The sequence below is a fragment of the Colius striatus genome, chromosome 20 (assembly GCF_028858725.1).
Source record: "Colius striatus isolate bColStr4 chromosome 20, bColStr4.1.hap1, whole genome shotgun sequence".
NCBI classification, from domain to species: Eukaryota; Metazoa; Chordata; class Aves; order Coliiformes; family Coliidae; genus Colius; species Colius striatus.
Window position 1 is genome coordinate 6,601,048 of NC_084778.1, and position 14,852 is coordinate 6,615,899.

The following is a 14,852-nucleotide window of genomic DNA, read 5'->3' on the forward strand; positions in this document are numbered from 1 at the left end:
AGTGAGTGAAATGTCAGCATCCAGAAAGCAGTGTGTGCCCCTCAGTGCCCCTCAGTCTGGAGGGTTTATTTCTGTTCTTTGTGTTGGCTGATACCCAAGGCACAGCACGTACAATTTACAGTGAGTGGTGATAAACATGTAGCACCAGTCAAGTATCCAAAAAAGGCTGTTCACAATATTCTTTGGCTGCAGGAAACAAAAAGGACAAAACCCAACCCTCAGGACATGAAAAGAAATAGAAAAGCCTGCTTGAGCATTCCTGCTCTAGCTATAAAAATGATCTTGCTGTGCTGTTCTCAGAGTGAACGTTACTGCCCAGCAGCGCTTGACTCCTGTTTGGTGAAGTGTTTCAGTTCTCCTGTGCCCTCACCACTCCAAGTGTGGGGTGAGACCTGTGGGGCAGAGGTCTCGCTGCAGATCTGTCTACCTTACATCTCTTGCCCATGGGAGTTGTGTACACAGCAGCCTGTGAATGTTCAGGCCTTTTTTATCGTTCCAAAGCCCAAGGAACAGGACCAGGCTCTGGAAGACATCTGAAATGATGTACAGAAACTCTTTGTAGTTGCTTTCAGTGCAATGCTTCAGCCACATATTCTACGGGGACCTTTTTGGAAGAGGGGCATGGTTTACAGTTACTTAAACTTTCAGCATAGCCATCAACTTTTTCCCTTGGAAAACTCTCTCATGTAGAGGAAAGATTAAAAAGCCTTGGTTCTTGGCTTGGGCTTTTCTAGGGAGTTTCAAGAAGTGACATTCCCAAGGACCTTGACAGCTAATTTCTTGATTCTTCTGGGAAACCTGTGAGCCTTTTTGGATTAATGTGTCATTACTGTGCTTTTAAATGGAATTGTTGTCTTTCTTCTAGCTCCTTCGAGAACTTATAGAACGAAAAACCACTTCATTGGACCCCAATGACCAGGTAGCAATGGGCAGGTGAGTAAGAAGTTGATTGTAATATCACTAGCTTCACTCCAGCACTGCATCCCAGTCCAGATGGACTTCCAGTACAGTTCACCATAGAGGGCAAAATTTTGAATGACTTTGGAATGACTCTAGAGATAAGAAATTTCATAGTGAATAATGAAAGCAGTATGACATGAGCGAGGAAAGTCATCCTCTGTGACATATTCTTTAGTTACAGGCCACACGGCCTGACTCTGAGTCTGCCAGCCTTTGAGCTGTGCCCTGGTTTGTCTGCCATCCTCTGAAGATACTTTCTAGTTGTAGGAGACTTGTTCCAGATTTTGGATATTTCTGTCTCTCAGTTGTGTGGGCAGCACAAAGGGAATTCTTTGTGGGTCGTAAAGAGTGTCTGAAGCAACTCTCCTGAGGTGAAATGAGTCCAAGTGACTGCTCACTGCTGAAATTTGGCCGTTTCTTATTATGAGCTCTGATTTGTCAGTTTAGAAGAGCAAACCTTCTGTCATGAGATCAGTTAAAACAATTCCTGTGTATGCTCTCTCTCTGCTGTAAGAAAAGATACTGTACAATTAAAACAATATCAGGGAGTGTTTCCTGCATGCAGAGTAAACTATAACTCTTTGCAGAGAAGCTCTTGTTTCTCTGCTTAATTCTATAGTTAGAAAATAAAGAATCTTCCAAATGCCACTTTAATGAACAGTGTGCATTTAAATAGCCATGGGCTGTAATTTAAAAAAGTGGAAGAGGAGAGGAAAGCTGAAAATGCTGGAGTAGGACTCTCCACTGAAAAAGTGCTGGGAGGGGAGAGAGGGGGAGAAAACGCATTAGGAAGTTTTGTGCTGGTGAAGTAACTTTTATCCTTGTAAAATATTACCCAAATTTTAGTGCAATGTGTCAAATTTATTTTGTGTATGTCTGGAATATTATGGAAGGCTATTCACTATAATTTAACATGATATAGACAAAATTACATGTAAGTGGTGATTACATTGTACATTTATCTGACTTTACAATAAAATAGATTACAGTAATTAAGATTATATTAAGATTGCAGTAATTGGATTTTGCTAGATTTTCTTCCCTGATGCTGAGTTCTCATTGTATAAATCAGGTAAGATGAAGCTCGTCTTCCTAAAAAAAATATTTATAACTGGTAGAAGTTTTCCCCTGCTGAAAACTTCTTTGACTTGATGAAGTTCTGTCTGAGGAGATGAGAGAGCACTTTTTGAAAAAGTTTGTTGTTTTGTTTTCTTTTGTAGCTTTGTGCAGCAATAGTTGGAGTGTTCATAGAATCACAGAATGGTAGGGGTTGGAAGGGACCTTTAGAGATCATCCAGTCCAACCCCCTGCAGGTCTACCAAATCAGGTGTTAATGCAGGGCTTCTTGCTAGATTTGCCACCTTTAAGTCAGAGATGATGGGGAGAAACACTTGCTTGTAATTTTCAATATACTTTGGCAAACTGAGGAAGGAAATAAATTCAATGCATCTACTGCATGATGGTTCATAAAGTTAACAAAACCCACCTCTCCTAAAGAATCAGTTTAGAATGTGGCAGACCATCTGTTCTGTCATGGGCTTTCTATGTGCAAAACAGAAGTCAGCCACGTAATCAAGGCTGAAATGAAAAAAGCAGTACTGTAAAGACATTCTTTACAGATTTTAGTATTTGGTAAAGATTTTGGTTCTAAAGATTTTTTAAAAGAATCAGTAATCAAGAAAGAATGAAAAATGGAGTTAAGCTTGTGGTCTCCTGCAAGTGGTTCCCTGCAAGCAGATTCCCTGCAAGTAGAATATCCTCACTGACTGTCTCATTGGGATATCTGTGTGTTCCCTTGTGGCTGGAGTCAGGAGAACCGCTTATTGTTGTCCCACATCCATGGAGTGATTTAGTACCATGGGCATTTGAAGTTCCCCTACCGTTCCATGATTCTGTGATTCCATGCTTTTTTTTTCCTGAGGTTCTGATCTCCTTTGCTTGGATAAACACAGAGGTAGAAGGGCTGAGAAGGACCTCAGGCCTCAGTATACCTAATGCTCTAAAAGCTGTCTAACTGTTGTTTTGCACTCCTCAGGCAGTGGCTGGCTATCCAGAAGCTACGAAGCAAAATAAAGAGGAAAGTGGACAGGAAAGCCAGTAAAGGAAGGAGAATCCGGTGGGTGACAGCTTCTGCAGGAAGACTCATTTTGCCAAATTAAGTCTGGCTGCACTGGGATGGCTCTGGGGTGCATTGGTAGGCTTATTCCTGCCTTTTAGGGCAAGATGTCTTGCTCTGGGGCATTCACTGAACATTCTTTGAGCCTAGAGTAAGGGCTTGGTTGGATGCAGCCTGTGAGCATTGCCCAGATCAGTCTTGGCAAGAGTGTTCATTGGTCTCAGAAAACACTGTAGAGGGGTGTTCTAATGTCTGTAAGTGATTTGGGGCCATAGTTTCCAGTGAAAGCCAATAAACACCTCTTGTGCAATATCTGTTTAGCTGACTAAAATGTGGATAGCAGCTCTAGGAGAAGATGTGCAGGAGTGCCCCGGTGAGGTAGATGTCTTGTTTCCCAATGACTGTCAATAGGAATTTGGTGTCTAGTATCTCTTTATTTTTTTGGAAATCCCATTGCAGCTTCCTTTAGCTTCAAAGCATTTCACATCCTGACTCCTGGATCTCTCCTGTTGTGTTTCCAGTGGAAGAATATTCCCTGTGGCAGGGGGCAAAGGGAAGCAGTCTGGAGGGGGTAGGGGTGGTTTTTCCTTCTCTCCTTTGCAGCGCAGATATATTAGTCTGCCTGAGTTTAGCATGACTGCATGATTTGTAGTGGAGGAGGTGTTTGTGGCAGGGAGGCATGCTGAAAAGCTGCACTGCTGCCTGAAAAATCCGCAACATTAACCATCCTTTTGTGAGTAAACTATAAATCGTGAGTTTAGATGGCATCTGATAGAAAGTCAGTGGAGTCAGTCTGGGTCAGGCCTGGCATAGCAATTTTTAAGATAGATGTCATAAGATAATTTATTAAAAGAGGGAAGAGCTACTTTGTTGGCCTGAAAAGCCTATAATTATTGACTATCAATATTCTTTTCTGTCAGCATCACACATAATTGGATATATTCATGATTCAGTCAAAACTACTGACAACATCACACAACTGAGTCAGACTCGTAAACCTCCAGGAATAATGGGGAAGTCTCTCATTGTGTGCAATCTGTGTGCTTCAGCATTCCTGGGAGATCAGCTATCTCACCAAGTCAATTGCCTCTTAGATCTTAGGTGCCTTTTTTTTTTTTTCCTTCTTTAAATAAAAGTTGCACTGACCCTGCAGGGAAAATATCAGTAAAAGAAAAAGTCATAGTCTGTGTTTAGGATTAACATGCAGTTAAGCTTCAGCATCTTTTCAGAACAGTCCAGTAGAGCCCAAATGAGTGTTTTTAAATAGTTGATACTTCTACTGAGAGATTCACCAAGCAGATCACTTACCCTGTTATTTTTCCTCCTCTAAAACTGGGACAGGAGTGCTTCGATTTGTTTTTGTGAAGGACTTTGAGATCCTTGAGAACAAAGTATTTAATACTAAGTTTCATCTATTTCCATAATTCTTCCTTTCTAGCAATCCTTTAGCAAACCTTCAATGTTGCAGCATGAAATGTGCTAGTTTACTGTAGGATCTGAGGGCCTTCAAGTGCTTTCAAAAGCAGTTGATCTTGCACTTGCCATGAGTGCCTGTCGCCTTCATAGACAGGGAAATTGAGACACGAAGAAGGGAAGTGAGCTCATCCAAAAACTCCCTGGTCAGGCTTAAGAGACCTGGTGCCTACAACTCTGCTTTCCCTTGCTAGGACGTGTCTTTTCTTGAGGCAGATGTGGAGGAGCAGTGTATGCACATCTGCTTTTCATGTCAGTGATTTCTGGGCCTGTGTTGCTGCAATATGGGATACCCTTCTGTGAATGAAATTAAATGCTTTATATCTGCTAGACTGGGATTTTTTTAAGTCCTGATTTAAAATATGTGACTGTGATTAGTTCTGGACAAACAACTCATGTCAGGGAGTTTGTCAGAACTGCCAGGTCCCCTTGCCACTACACAGACTGTTTCATCTAAGCTTTGATCTAGATGAATCCATCAGTTGTTAATGTCTCGTAAGCAAACTATTACATAGTCCAGCCTGTTGACCTGCAGTTTGTTGCAGTACTAGCCCTGCATGGCTATGTCTGTTCCCTGACTCTGTCATGACAGCCTTAGAGTGACAAAGATGTGATTGTGCAGAGAAGCCCTTGTCTAAGGGTGGGTGTGTGCTGTGCCTGAAGAGCCATTCTGAAATAGTCTTGTGAGCTAAAAATCCCCTCAAGGGAATGTTCCTGCATAAGCAAACAAAAGGGAGTGCAGAGGTGACAGAGTGGAAAGGTGATTCTGGGCAAATGCTTGTGAATCCTTTTGGCTGCTATTTGTCAAGCTCTAAAAATAGCAGCAGCTTGGATAAAACATTTCAGACTCAGGTAGGCACCATGGTAGTGTACACCAAAAGCCATTGGCTTGGAATCCCCTGCCCTTAGACACTGGAGTTTAAAGCCACCTTTTCATTCTGAGTTTTTCAGTACTCTGTTAAATTTTATCTGTCAAATCCTTTAATATAAGTCCTTAAAAGCTGTTGCAAGTACCCAGCCCAGTGTGGAAAGGAGAAGGGTATCCTGTATTTGGAGGTACAGTACAGCTTGCAGAAATATGTTGGTTGATCAGAAACTGAGACAGATGCAGCAGTGTATTTCCTTGGACATGCCTCATCTCTTCTTTGCACAGATCTTTTACCTGTCCCCTTCTTTACTTGCTTTCTCATGCTCCATTTGGAAGTTATTCAGGGTAAGACCTTCCAACTATGAGTATGGCTTGCTGGGCGAGATTTTGGTCTCCTTTAGGGCCCTAGATACCACAGAGCAAGGAAAAAGTGATAGCAGATGGATGCTTGATAAGGTCTGATGCTCTGACACTTCTGGTGGCTCTTTGTGTACAAATTCCTGAAGGCAATGAAGATGCCAGCTGAAAAGAAGTTCTTGTTTCTCTGTCTCTGACTTTTCAGGGCTGTCTAGGAGTCTGATTAGGTACTTACACACAGTTAACTGTGTGTGATAAAAAAGGATTTGCTTGCTGTTCAAGTCATTGTACTATCTGATTATTCTTGTGTCCATGTTGTAAGAAAGGAGGAGGGGGGAATGGAGGAGGAATTGCCAGCTACAACTAGTGGCCCATTAGGTATGAGCCACCAGGAAAGCCAGTGCTTTGCATTTCAGGGGCTGGTATGTTTCTGTTCAAGAAGCAACATTTCGTTTTCATTAACAGTTTCTAATGGGCTGCCTTCTTATTTCCTGCACTGTTCAGGTATCATGTCCATAGCAAGCTGGTGAGCTTCATGGCACCTATTGACCACTGTACAATGAATGATGATGCCAGGTGAGTAATAGATTAATTACGTTTCTCAAATGGCTTCATGACAGCATGATATTGACCTGCTCTTCAGTCTGTCGCCCCCTCCATTTCTTCTTATCAGTTAACCATTTGTCACTGGCATCATAGCCTGGGTGTCTTGGTCACATCTGTCCAGGCAGTCTGGCTGAGCTTTCCCTCTCTAATTACCGTGACACCAAACAAGAAATTTTCATAAATCTCAGGCCCCGCATTTTGATCCCTTTTAAAGCTCCTGTGACTTTGAATTATTTTGGAAATAGACAACTAAGTTACTTGGTGTCCTCAAGTATAAAAGAATCTTGCAAAGAACTTGTCTTTTAACAAAAATGGCAACTGTTTTATATTCAGTTCAGTCTACATTTTCTTAGGTCAGTTCATAACTGCAATAGTTTAGTCAAGACTCACTCAAGACCTAAATATTCCTTGTGTTTATGTCTATCTAAAGAGCAAAGGATTTTGTTGAAAGACTAGAATGTTTTCATGTGATAATTACTAAATAAAATATCAAGGAGGTTTTGTGCAGTTGCTAGATAGTTCCTCTATGTATACAGCATGCTTCAGAAGTATTACATTCTTAAACTAAATCTCAAAATGCTGTGCTTTTTATGGGGAAAAAGGTGGATTAATTTTTCCAGTGAATGGATGTGGAAGGCTTGAGAAACATCTTTCCCCTGGGTTGTGGAACACGTTTGTGCTTTGTGAGAAAGAGAAATGTCATTTGTCTGTTTGTGAAATGGAAACCAAATACCTGCAGTTCTTAGACTGTTGCCTTTTGAGATTTTGCACAGACTTCTGGATGAGAGCTCTGCAGTAAGCTGCCACTAAGACATTCTGTGTCCATAATGTGCTGTTTCATCATGCATCTTTCTCATAGTTTCTTTATTCTTTCTTTTTTTCTCAGCTTAGAAAACCACTTTGATTTCTGAATGTTGTTTAGATCCTCTCATCACAAAAATAAATGTGTTGGGTCTGTAGGGTGAAAGCTCTGCCCCCAGCCATGTAAGCTGGTCAGTTCTTCCACCCCCTTACCTGGATCACTGGAACAGGGGGACAGAAGTGGCTTGGGTACTGTTGGGATTAGACATATACACTTTTGTTTCTTTGGCAAATAAATCAAGTGTGCTTTTGTTTCTGATATGCAGGGCCTGAGGCAGCAGCTATCTGTGCTTCCCAGCTGGCAAGGACCTCCTTACCTGTATGGAGTTGGTGTCTTTGCTGATTTGGATAGCCCCAAATGGGGCAGGATAGGCACGCATTCCTAGTAGAGTCATACCTGTAGAAATGGTTCTGGGATGAGTTGCTTATTCCCCACATCTTTTTGTTTGGGTAATTGGCAGGTGCCATACATGTGTTCAGGAAAAGCCAGTTCACACCACGTGTTATTAATACACATGACTCTAGTACTTCTCTTAGTGTTATGTCCAAGTGACTGGTTACTACTTATGCTTTGAGAGTTTCCAACGAGGTTCGGCTGTCTGACATATTTTGCACTGTCCCACAGGTTAGGCAGGCACGTGGCCCCCTGCTCTGTCCCCAGAATGCAGGCAAGCTCAGCATAGAAAAGATAGTGAGACTGTTCCTAGTAATCCTGCAGTTACCATACTATGTTTGCTGTCCCCAGAAGTGATTTTTGCCTTCTCAGTCCCCCACACTCACTTGTGTTCCAAAAGTTGCATAGAAAACACACTCTGTAAGCCCAGATCCTGCAGCCAGTCAGTGCAGACATGAAGTGCATTGAAACAGCTGGGACAGTGGAGTCATTCTGCACAGTAGCCTTCTTGGGGCTGAGCTACAATGCATCTAGCTGCCATCTTCATAACCCTTATTCCCCTCGCTCCTTGGGAGGCACCTTGAGCCCACCACAAGCTGCACAGGGGCTGGCTGACCCTCAGAAGCTATTACAGCTAATAGGATGGTATCTACGTTACGCTGTGTCGACACAGTTATCATTGTGGTGGGGACAGAGTGTTTGACATTTGGTTTACTGAAAATGTCTCCTGGGGGTTTTCTCCACATTGAGCAGGTTATTACAGCGCTTGCATGTTTTACTGATTCTTTGGTGGCAGCAGCTGCTGCTGCTTATTGTCTGACTGCGGGAACTTATTTCTTACATTAAGTTTATGAGTCACTTTGGAGAGCCTCCATGCTGCTGCTGATGGCAGCTCAGTCACTTCTCTCCTGGTGCTCCCGAGAGCCAGGGAGTGGGTTATTGTGTTGGCACACCAGGGTGGGATGGTGTGGGCAGCTGTGGCGCACCCTGCCAACAGCAGCCTCTGCAGCAGCCGCCGGCCAGGGACGGGGCAATGCCAGAGTCAGGCTGGGCAGGTTGTGTTCCTGGTGCTGCTGGTGGCTTCGTGGATGACCTTGAGCAGGTCACTCTGTTTCTGTGCTCTTCTGCTGTTGAGAAGTGCCTGTGAAAACAGTGGTGCCTCCTAGTAGTAGGAGTATTTTGATTTTAACAACGCTTCTGTTTCAGAGAAGAGACAGACAAATAGAAGCCTGAGCTCTCCTCACTGTTTGCCTAAATGCCTGCAGCTTACCTGTAGCACAGAGAATATGTCTGTTGCAGGCATTACAGCCTTCCAGTTTCTCTGCAGCTTCCTCCCCACGGGATGTGCTTTGGCATTGTTTAGTCCTAACGTTGAGCTTGAATTTCCCTCTGCTGTAATTTAGGCCTGTTATTTCTTGTCCTGTTCAGTGTGGGCTTTAAGAACCGGTTCTTGTTTCCTCTTTGCAGCAGCCCTTACACATTTAGATGGGCATTTTTGCTTTGCACACTGAAAACCTGAACATTACTTAGCTTTGCTTCCTTCCCTTCCTCCCTAATTTACACCACCTCTCTTTGCATCCAGATGTAATACACATCCAAAATCAACTGGAGTGACCAGTGTCTGTAAATTAGGTCTCTATAGGTGTTTTGGTTCAGCTCTCCCAAAGTGAAGATATCTGCTGCTAGCAGTCATTTTCTTTTTTGAAAATCACAGCCACTCTCTAGGGATCACTTCACATCCCTGGTTAAAATGCCCCTGAACTTGCCATGGGCCAGAATAGCTCTCTAGCAGCACTCAGCTGTACCAGACAAGAAGAATTCAACCTCTGCTCTAAACTGCAGGTGAATTAAAAAGAAAGGACCAGGCCTGTACACCTGAGAAGGAAGCAGCAATGCTAACAGCTTTCCTTTGTGACACAAGAAGGTAATTCTCTTGTTTGCAAGTGTGAATTACTAGATTGAAAATGCAAGTGTAGACTTCACAGTGATGTGATCATGCTCAGAGCCAGTTGGGTTTTTTTTTTCCCTGGTCTGGCACTTAAAAGGCATGACCCTAAAATAAATCCACATCTGAACAACAGGGAGATCAGTGTTGTGGTGTGGGAAACTTTCAGGTGTCAGTGAGCTGTATATTAAAAAGGGTTGTAGAAACAGAGCTGGCAGAACATTCACCTTAAGCTCTAGCAGTGGCTACAGTGGCAGGTGGATACCTGGAAAACGCCAGTAAATAAATATGTACATGCAGGTGTGGATGGGCAGAAGCTTGGGGGGATGGGACAGGGTCTGGGGGTGTGAGTGGTGGTGTGGTTCTGGTCCTTCCCTGGCTGAACCAAACCCTTGCTCCCTGTCACCGATGCCAAAAGCATAGGGGAGCTGTCTTTGAGTGCTGTCTTGCTTTACTTGCTCTAAGTGCTTTTGAAGGCATGAGCCTGTGTAGCACTGGAATACCTTTCCTGTATATTAAATAGCTAATACAGCCTAGGAATATATTTGAGGCCTTATTCTCCTGAACATATAAACCATTTTACACTACTCTGGCTGTGCAAAGAGACTTTGAAACAGCACAGTGAACTTCTAGCACTCACTCGAAGGCCTCTGCGTGGTGGTGTCATGTCTGTGGGATGCCCAGGACTTCTGGGGATTTGGCACATCAAGTTTATCGCTTGCCACTGGCTGGGGAAACAAAGCAAATGTGTGTGAGGAGAAGCAGCACGGAGAGGGGAGATGAGCAGTCACTCCAGGATTGTGTTACAGCCTGAATTTAAGAAAAGAAATGTACATAATAACTGCCTTTGTCAACATCACTGCCACTTTCTTTCTTATTCTTGCTGCTGGTTGGAATAATAGGGTTTGTGGAGGCAATTAATCTTCCACTTGCCAGTTTGCTGTGCACCTTACGCATGGGCATGGCTGTTTGACCTTGTGCTCACATATATTATGTTGTAATGTGTGGGACACTGGTGGCCTTGAGCCCTCCTCTATTTTAACCCCTCTTTGGTAGTATTTTAGAACATACACTGGGAAGTGATTTTTATGGTTATCTTGGGGTATGTGTTTATAGACTTTAAATACATTTATTGTCCTCTTGGGCCATGGTTTTTCTAATCGGTGCAAGGTCATTGCTGTGGAAATGGCCCTGCCCCAAGATAAGGCAAAAGCTCAACTCTGAGTGTGCTGTGGTGGTTGTCCAGAGGAGAGAATTACCCAGGATTAGAAGAAGGTTGCTCATTCTCTGGTGGTGGTTTCACCTGGCATTGAGGGTGGCATCATGTAGGTGACACTTCTTGGGACTTCTCTTTTCCCACCATCATTACTTGGGGTGCTTGTACCACCGATCTCATTGCTCCTGTATCTAACATAGTGTAGTCTTTAACGTATCCATCCTTCAGTGCCAGCGTGTGCAGCACAGCTGGGCAGATGCCACTCATTTTCCTGTTTTACACTCTGGGAAACTGAGCATGGAGAGATGGGAGCTCACACCTCCAAAGGCATCTGAGTTCAGAAATCCACGAGTCAAGAGCCTCAGTGCCTTGCCAAAGGTGACCCAATGAGTCTGGGCTTGAGGTGTAGTTGAACCCAGATGTTCTGTGCAGTCACCTTCAGCCAGCCCAGTTCCAAACAGCCTGTTTTCAGATCAGACATCTATGCACCTGAGCAAAGCTCTCATGCTAGGTAGATTTATTTCTTGATGGAAAAACTGAGGCTAGAGAATCCTGCTGAAGACCTGCAGTTCCACAGACGAGTGTATTTTCTGTATGTGCAGAGTTGCCATACCTGCAGGAGTGGGTCCTATAAACAGCCTAGTTGTTGCAAGGTCAGCTAAAGGCTGTGTTCCTGGGAAGAGCTGTGTGTGGATTTGGGTTTTGTTCTATCTCTCTGTCAGCTGTGATATATAGATCTTCAGATCTCTGCACTGTATGTGTGTGTGGAACAGAGACTAAACACAGACACTTTGAAAAAGAAGGATATAATATCAAATTACTGCTCAGTTTGATGAGCATCATTATTTCACCTCTGGAGGACAGTAACTTGCAGGAGAGATGTTCTTTAAGGACACAGATGTTTGGTCCAAACACCTTTATCTCCCAAGACGACTCAGGTTATTCTGACAGGTAAAACAAGATTGTGCAAATATGCAACAGTGATCTAATCAGCTGGAACAACAGCAATATTTTAACTGGCGCTACCTTTTAACAGCATCATTAAGGGCTCTCATTACTCTTTTATTAGAGGCTCACTCTATTTCTTATCAGATTACAGAATGAACATAACTCATGGCACTGATTTGATCTCTTGTTAAAGAGGATTACAGCTTTGCATTAACTTGGATTGACACGGTTTATAATTTGCTGTTGATACACATGCTGTCGGTGTCACATGTTTGACCCCCTCCCCACGGCACCGCCGAGGAGAAGGACACCCATACATCATCATTAAAGATGGCACCCACTGCAGGAATGGGAGGCAAAAGGAGGCTTTTCTGCAGGAAAGTCAGGCAGGACAAAAGAGACGTGTTCTCAAGTGCAAGCTGAAATTCAGAGCAGGGATTTATAACTGGGTGAAGGTGGGGGAGAATAGATCAGCTTTTAGATGGGTTTCTTTTCACTGCCACAAATGGCCTTTCATTACAGAGGAGGATGTTGCATCTGTTCTGAGCCAAATGAGAAGGAAGAAGGTGGCCCTAATAGGTCTGTGTCAAAACATGCAGTTTCACTCTAATGTGTAACAGGAACCATTCCAGGGGCTGGGGAAATCTCCCCTGCTCTTCTCAGACCTCTGAACATCACCCTAGTGAACTGGTCCCTGCCTTCAGGCAGTGCTGATCTGATAACACCAGTGATAGTGTTAGTTCAGCCAGATAACCTGTGGTGGAAGTTACCTTCCTGGCATGTCCCTGGTTTGTAGCAACCCCAAGCAACCAGGGCATCAAGCTAGGGCTGCATGTCTATGCTGGAGCTCCTTCCTTTCCTGCAGCCCCTGTGTACAGCCCATGTGGTGTAGGGCTGGGCATGGTGCTTTTCCTCTGCACCACAATCTTTTTAGCATTTGGTCGTGTCCCTGCACACCATTTGAGACATGCTGTGGAAGTACAGACTCACAAGGTGGCAGAACTCAGGGCAGGGGTCACTGACTGAAATCCCAGAGCCAAAAGCAAGATATGAAGCCCGTCACCCCACAGTCCTGTTGGCCTCAAGTCACACTTGGCAGAAGAGCATCCAGCCCACTCTAACTCCTGCATGAGCTGGGAAGCTGGATTGCCACACAGGTTATCCAGCTGCCAGTGAGGTTTGGGTCAGAGCATTTGCCTTGGATTCAGCCAGGACACTGTGTTTTCCCAGTCAACGTTCTCACTCTTGGACTTAGTGCAGTTGCTTAGTCACAGTGTGTCTTGCTGCAAGCAGAGGGGGGTATGTAGCAGGAAATCCTGGTATTAAAAGATTAATTTACTTATATGACAGAAGAGTTTGATTATTTATTTATTTATTAGAAGGCTGGTGAGATACCAGCCTTTAACTTGGCTCACTTTGTCCTTTGGGTATTAAACCACTACGAGACCAGATTAATGGAGGAATTTGGGCTCTAGGATTGTCAATCCAGTCCCTGAAAGGGAGCAGAGCTCTTCTCTAGAGCCATGGAACCAGAGGCTTCTGTCCTGTGTGGCACAAATCTCGGGTGGCTCTGCTGGGGGCTGAGTTTGTGTGGACACAGCTGGGAAGAAAGGGTGTGCTGCTTTGTTTTGAGTAACAAAGGGAGCAGCACTGATGTGGAGGGCAGTCTCAGAGGGTGCAGTGCTTTGATATTTTAGGGAAAATGGGTGTTCCTGGCATGAGGCTGTGAGTGGGAGAGCTGCCTCTTCTGGAAGAGTCCCCTGGTATGGCAGACACTCTCAGAGGTCTCTCAGGGGAGATGTGTGGACTCTCTGGAGAGGGGGGTGTGTGTACCCTGAGTCAGGAGCTTGGTGCTCAGTGAGAGGGAGACCTGAGCTGGAATAGGAACCAAGAAAAAAAGCACATGTTGTCCTGTGACACTAAACCTGCTTGGCCTGACCGAGGCACTGTGGGTCCTGTATCACCCTGCCCTTAGTGTGCTTTTATTTGGTGGAACTTACCCCCTAACCTTTGACTTAGCCTTAGAAATGGGCTCATGTAGACGCGGGGAAGTATCCCACGCTGCTTTTAACCACAGCTGTTAGAAGGGCTGGTGTTTGAACAAGGAGTGTCTGTATGTTTGGAAGCTGGCAGCAGTGAAGTGGTGAACCTGACCCCCCCAGCCCTCCCCTTAGTGCCAATGGGCTGAAATTATCGTGTCCCAGCGTTTGATGTTTGACATCCCTGGTAAGACAGACGCTTCTGTTATGGAAATTTCCTTTTTAAAGGGGGAAAAAAATAACCTGTTAAGAGCTGTGAGATGATTTGTCGTCCTTCCTTTGTGAGACAATTTGTCTTCTCCTGCATCAAATCTGTTATAAAACAGGCAAGCTGTGAAAGAGGGAAATCATCCTAGGAATATGGGATGTTAAGGTACACAAAGAATAGTCCTCTCCGTGCGCTTGTGTGCACGTCTGCACAGGGCACTTCACATGCTGCATTCCAGTGGCTGCTCTGCTCAAATACCCATCGAAAAAACAGAAGCTGAGAAGGCAACATTTTATGAATTTCATGGGGAAATTAAAGCTGCTGGAGGGGATGCCAGAGGAGCAAGCTCCAGCCTTCTGAATCTCCCTGTGTTTCGCCACTTCTCTGGCCACTTGGCCACTTCTTTTATGCTGTGTGCTCATACAAAAATGTGAGTGCTGTTGGGACCAAAATCAGAATGAGAGAGATGCCATCTCTGCTCCCATCGGTGCTGTCCTGAGCCCGGGGCTGGTGAATAGGCAGATGTGTGCTGGTGTAAGGGGCAAATGTTGAGGTGGCAGGTCTGAACCCCAGCGCTGGTGAAGTTTGAAGGACCAGTCTCTTGAGCAGCAGCCCTTCCATCTCTCTGCTGTCCTCCCTCTCCCCACATCCAGCCTCACAAAATGTGCAGAGTCCCTTTGTTTAGGGCAAGAACCAGCTTTCTGAAATATTTATAAATCTTGTGCCTGGTCTCATGAGACAAACCAGAGGTCACATGTCACCTTTCATAATTTAAAGCTGTGGGGCTAAAAGCATTTGCACAGACTTGAAGGACCCAATCCTGACCTGCCTGAACGAGGGGGAATTGCAGCAGACCTTTCT

General features: G+C 44.4%; 1 protein-coding gene across 1 annotated transcript in view; it reads left to right on the forward strand.

The window, feature by feature from the left end:
* AATF (apoptosis antagonizing transcription factor) overlaps positions 1-14,852 on the forward strand; it is a 54,710-nt gene that overhangs the window by 31,713 nt on the left and 8,145 nt on the right. The window contains exons 9-11 of the mRNA XM_062012236.1: positions 866-933; positions 2,996-3,076; positions 6,279-6,350. Of these exons, the coding sequence (XP_061868220.1) occupies positions 866-933; positions 2,996-3,076; positions 6,279-6,350 (221 nt within the window). The remainder of the gene's footprint in view (positions 1-865; positions 934-2,995; positions 3,077-6,278; positions 6,351-14,852) is intronic.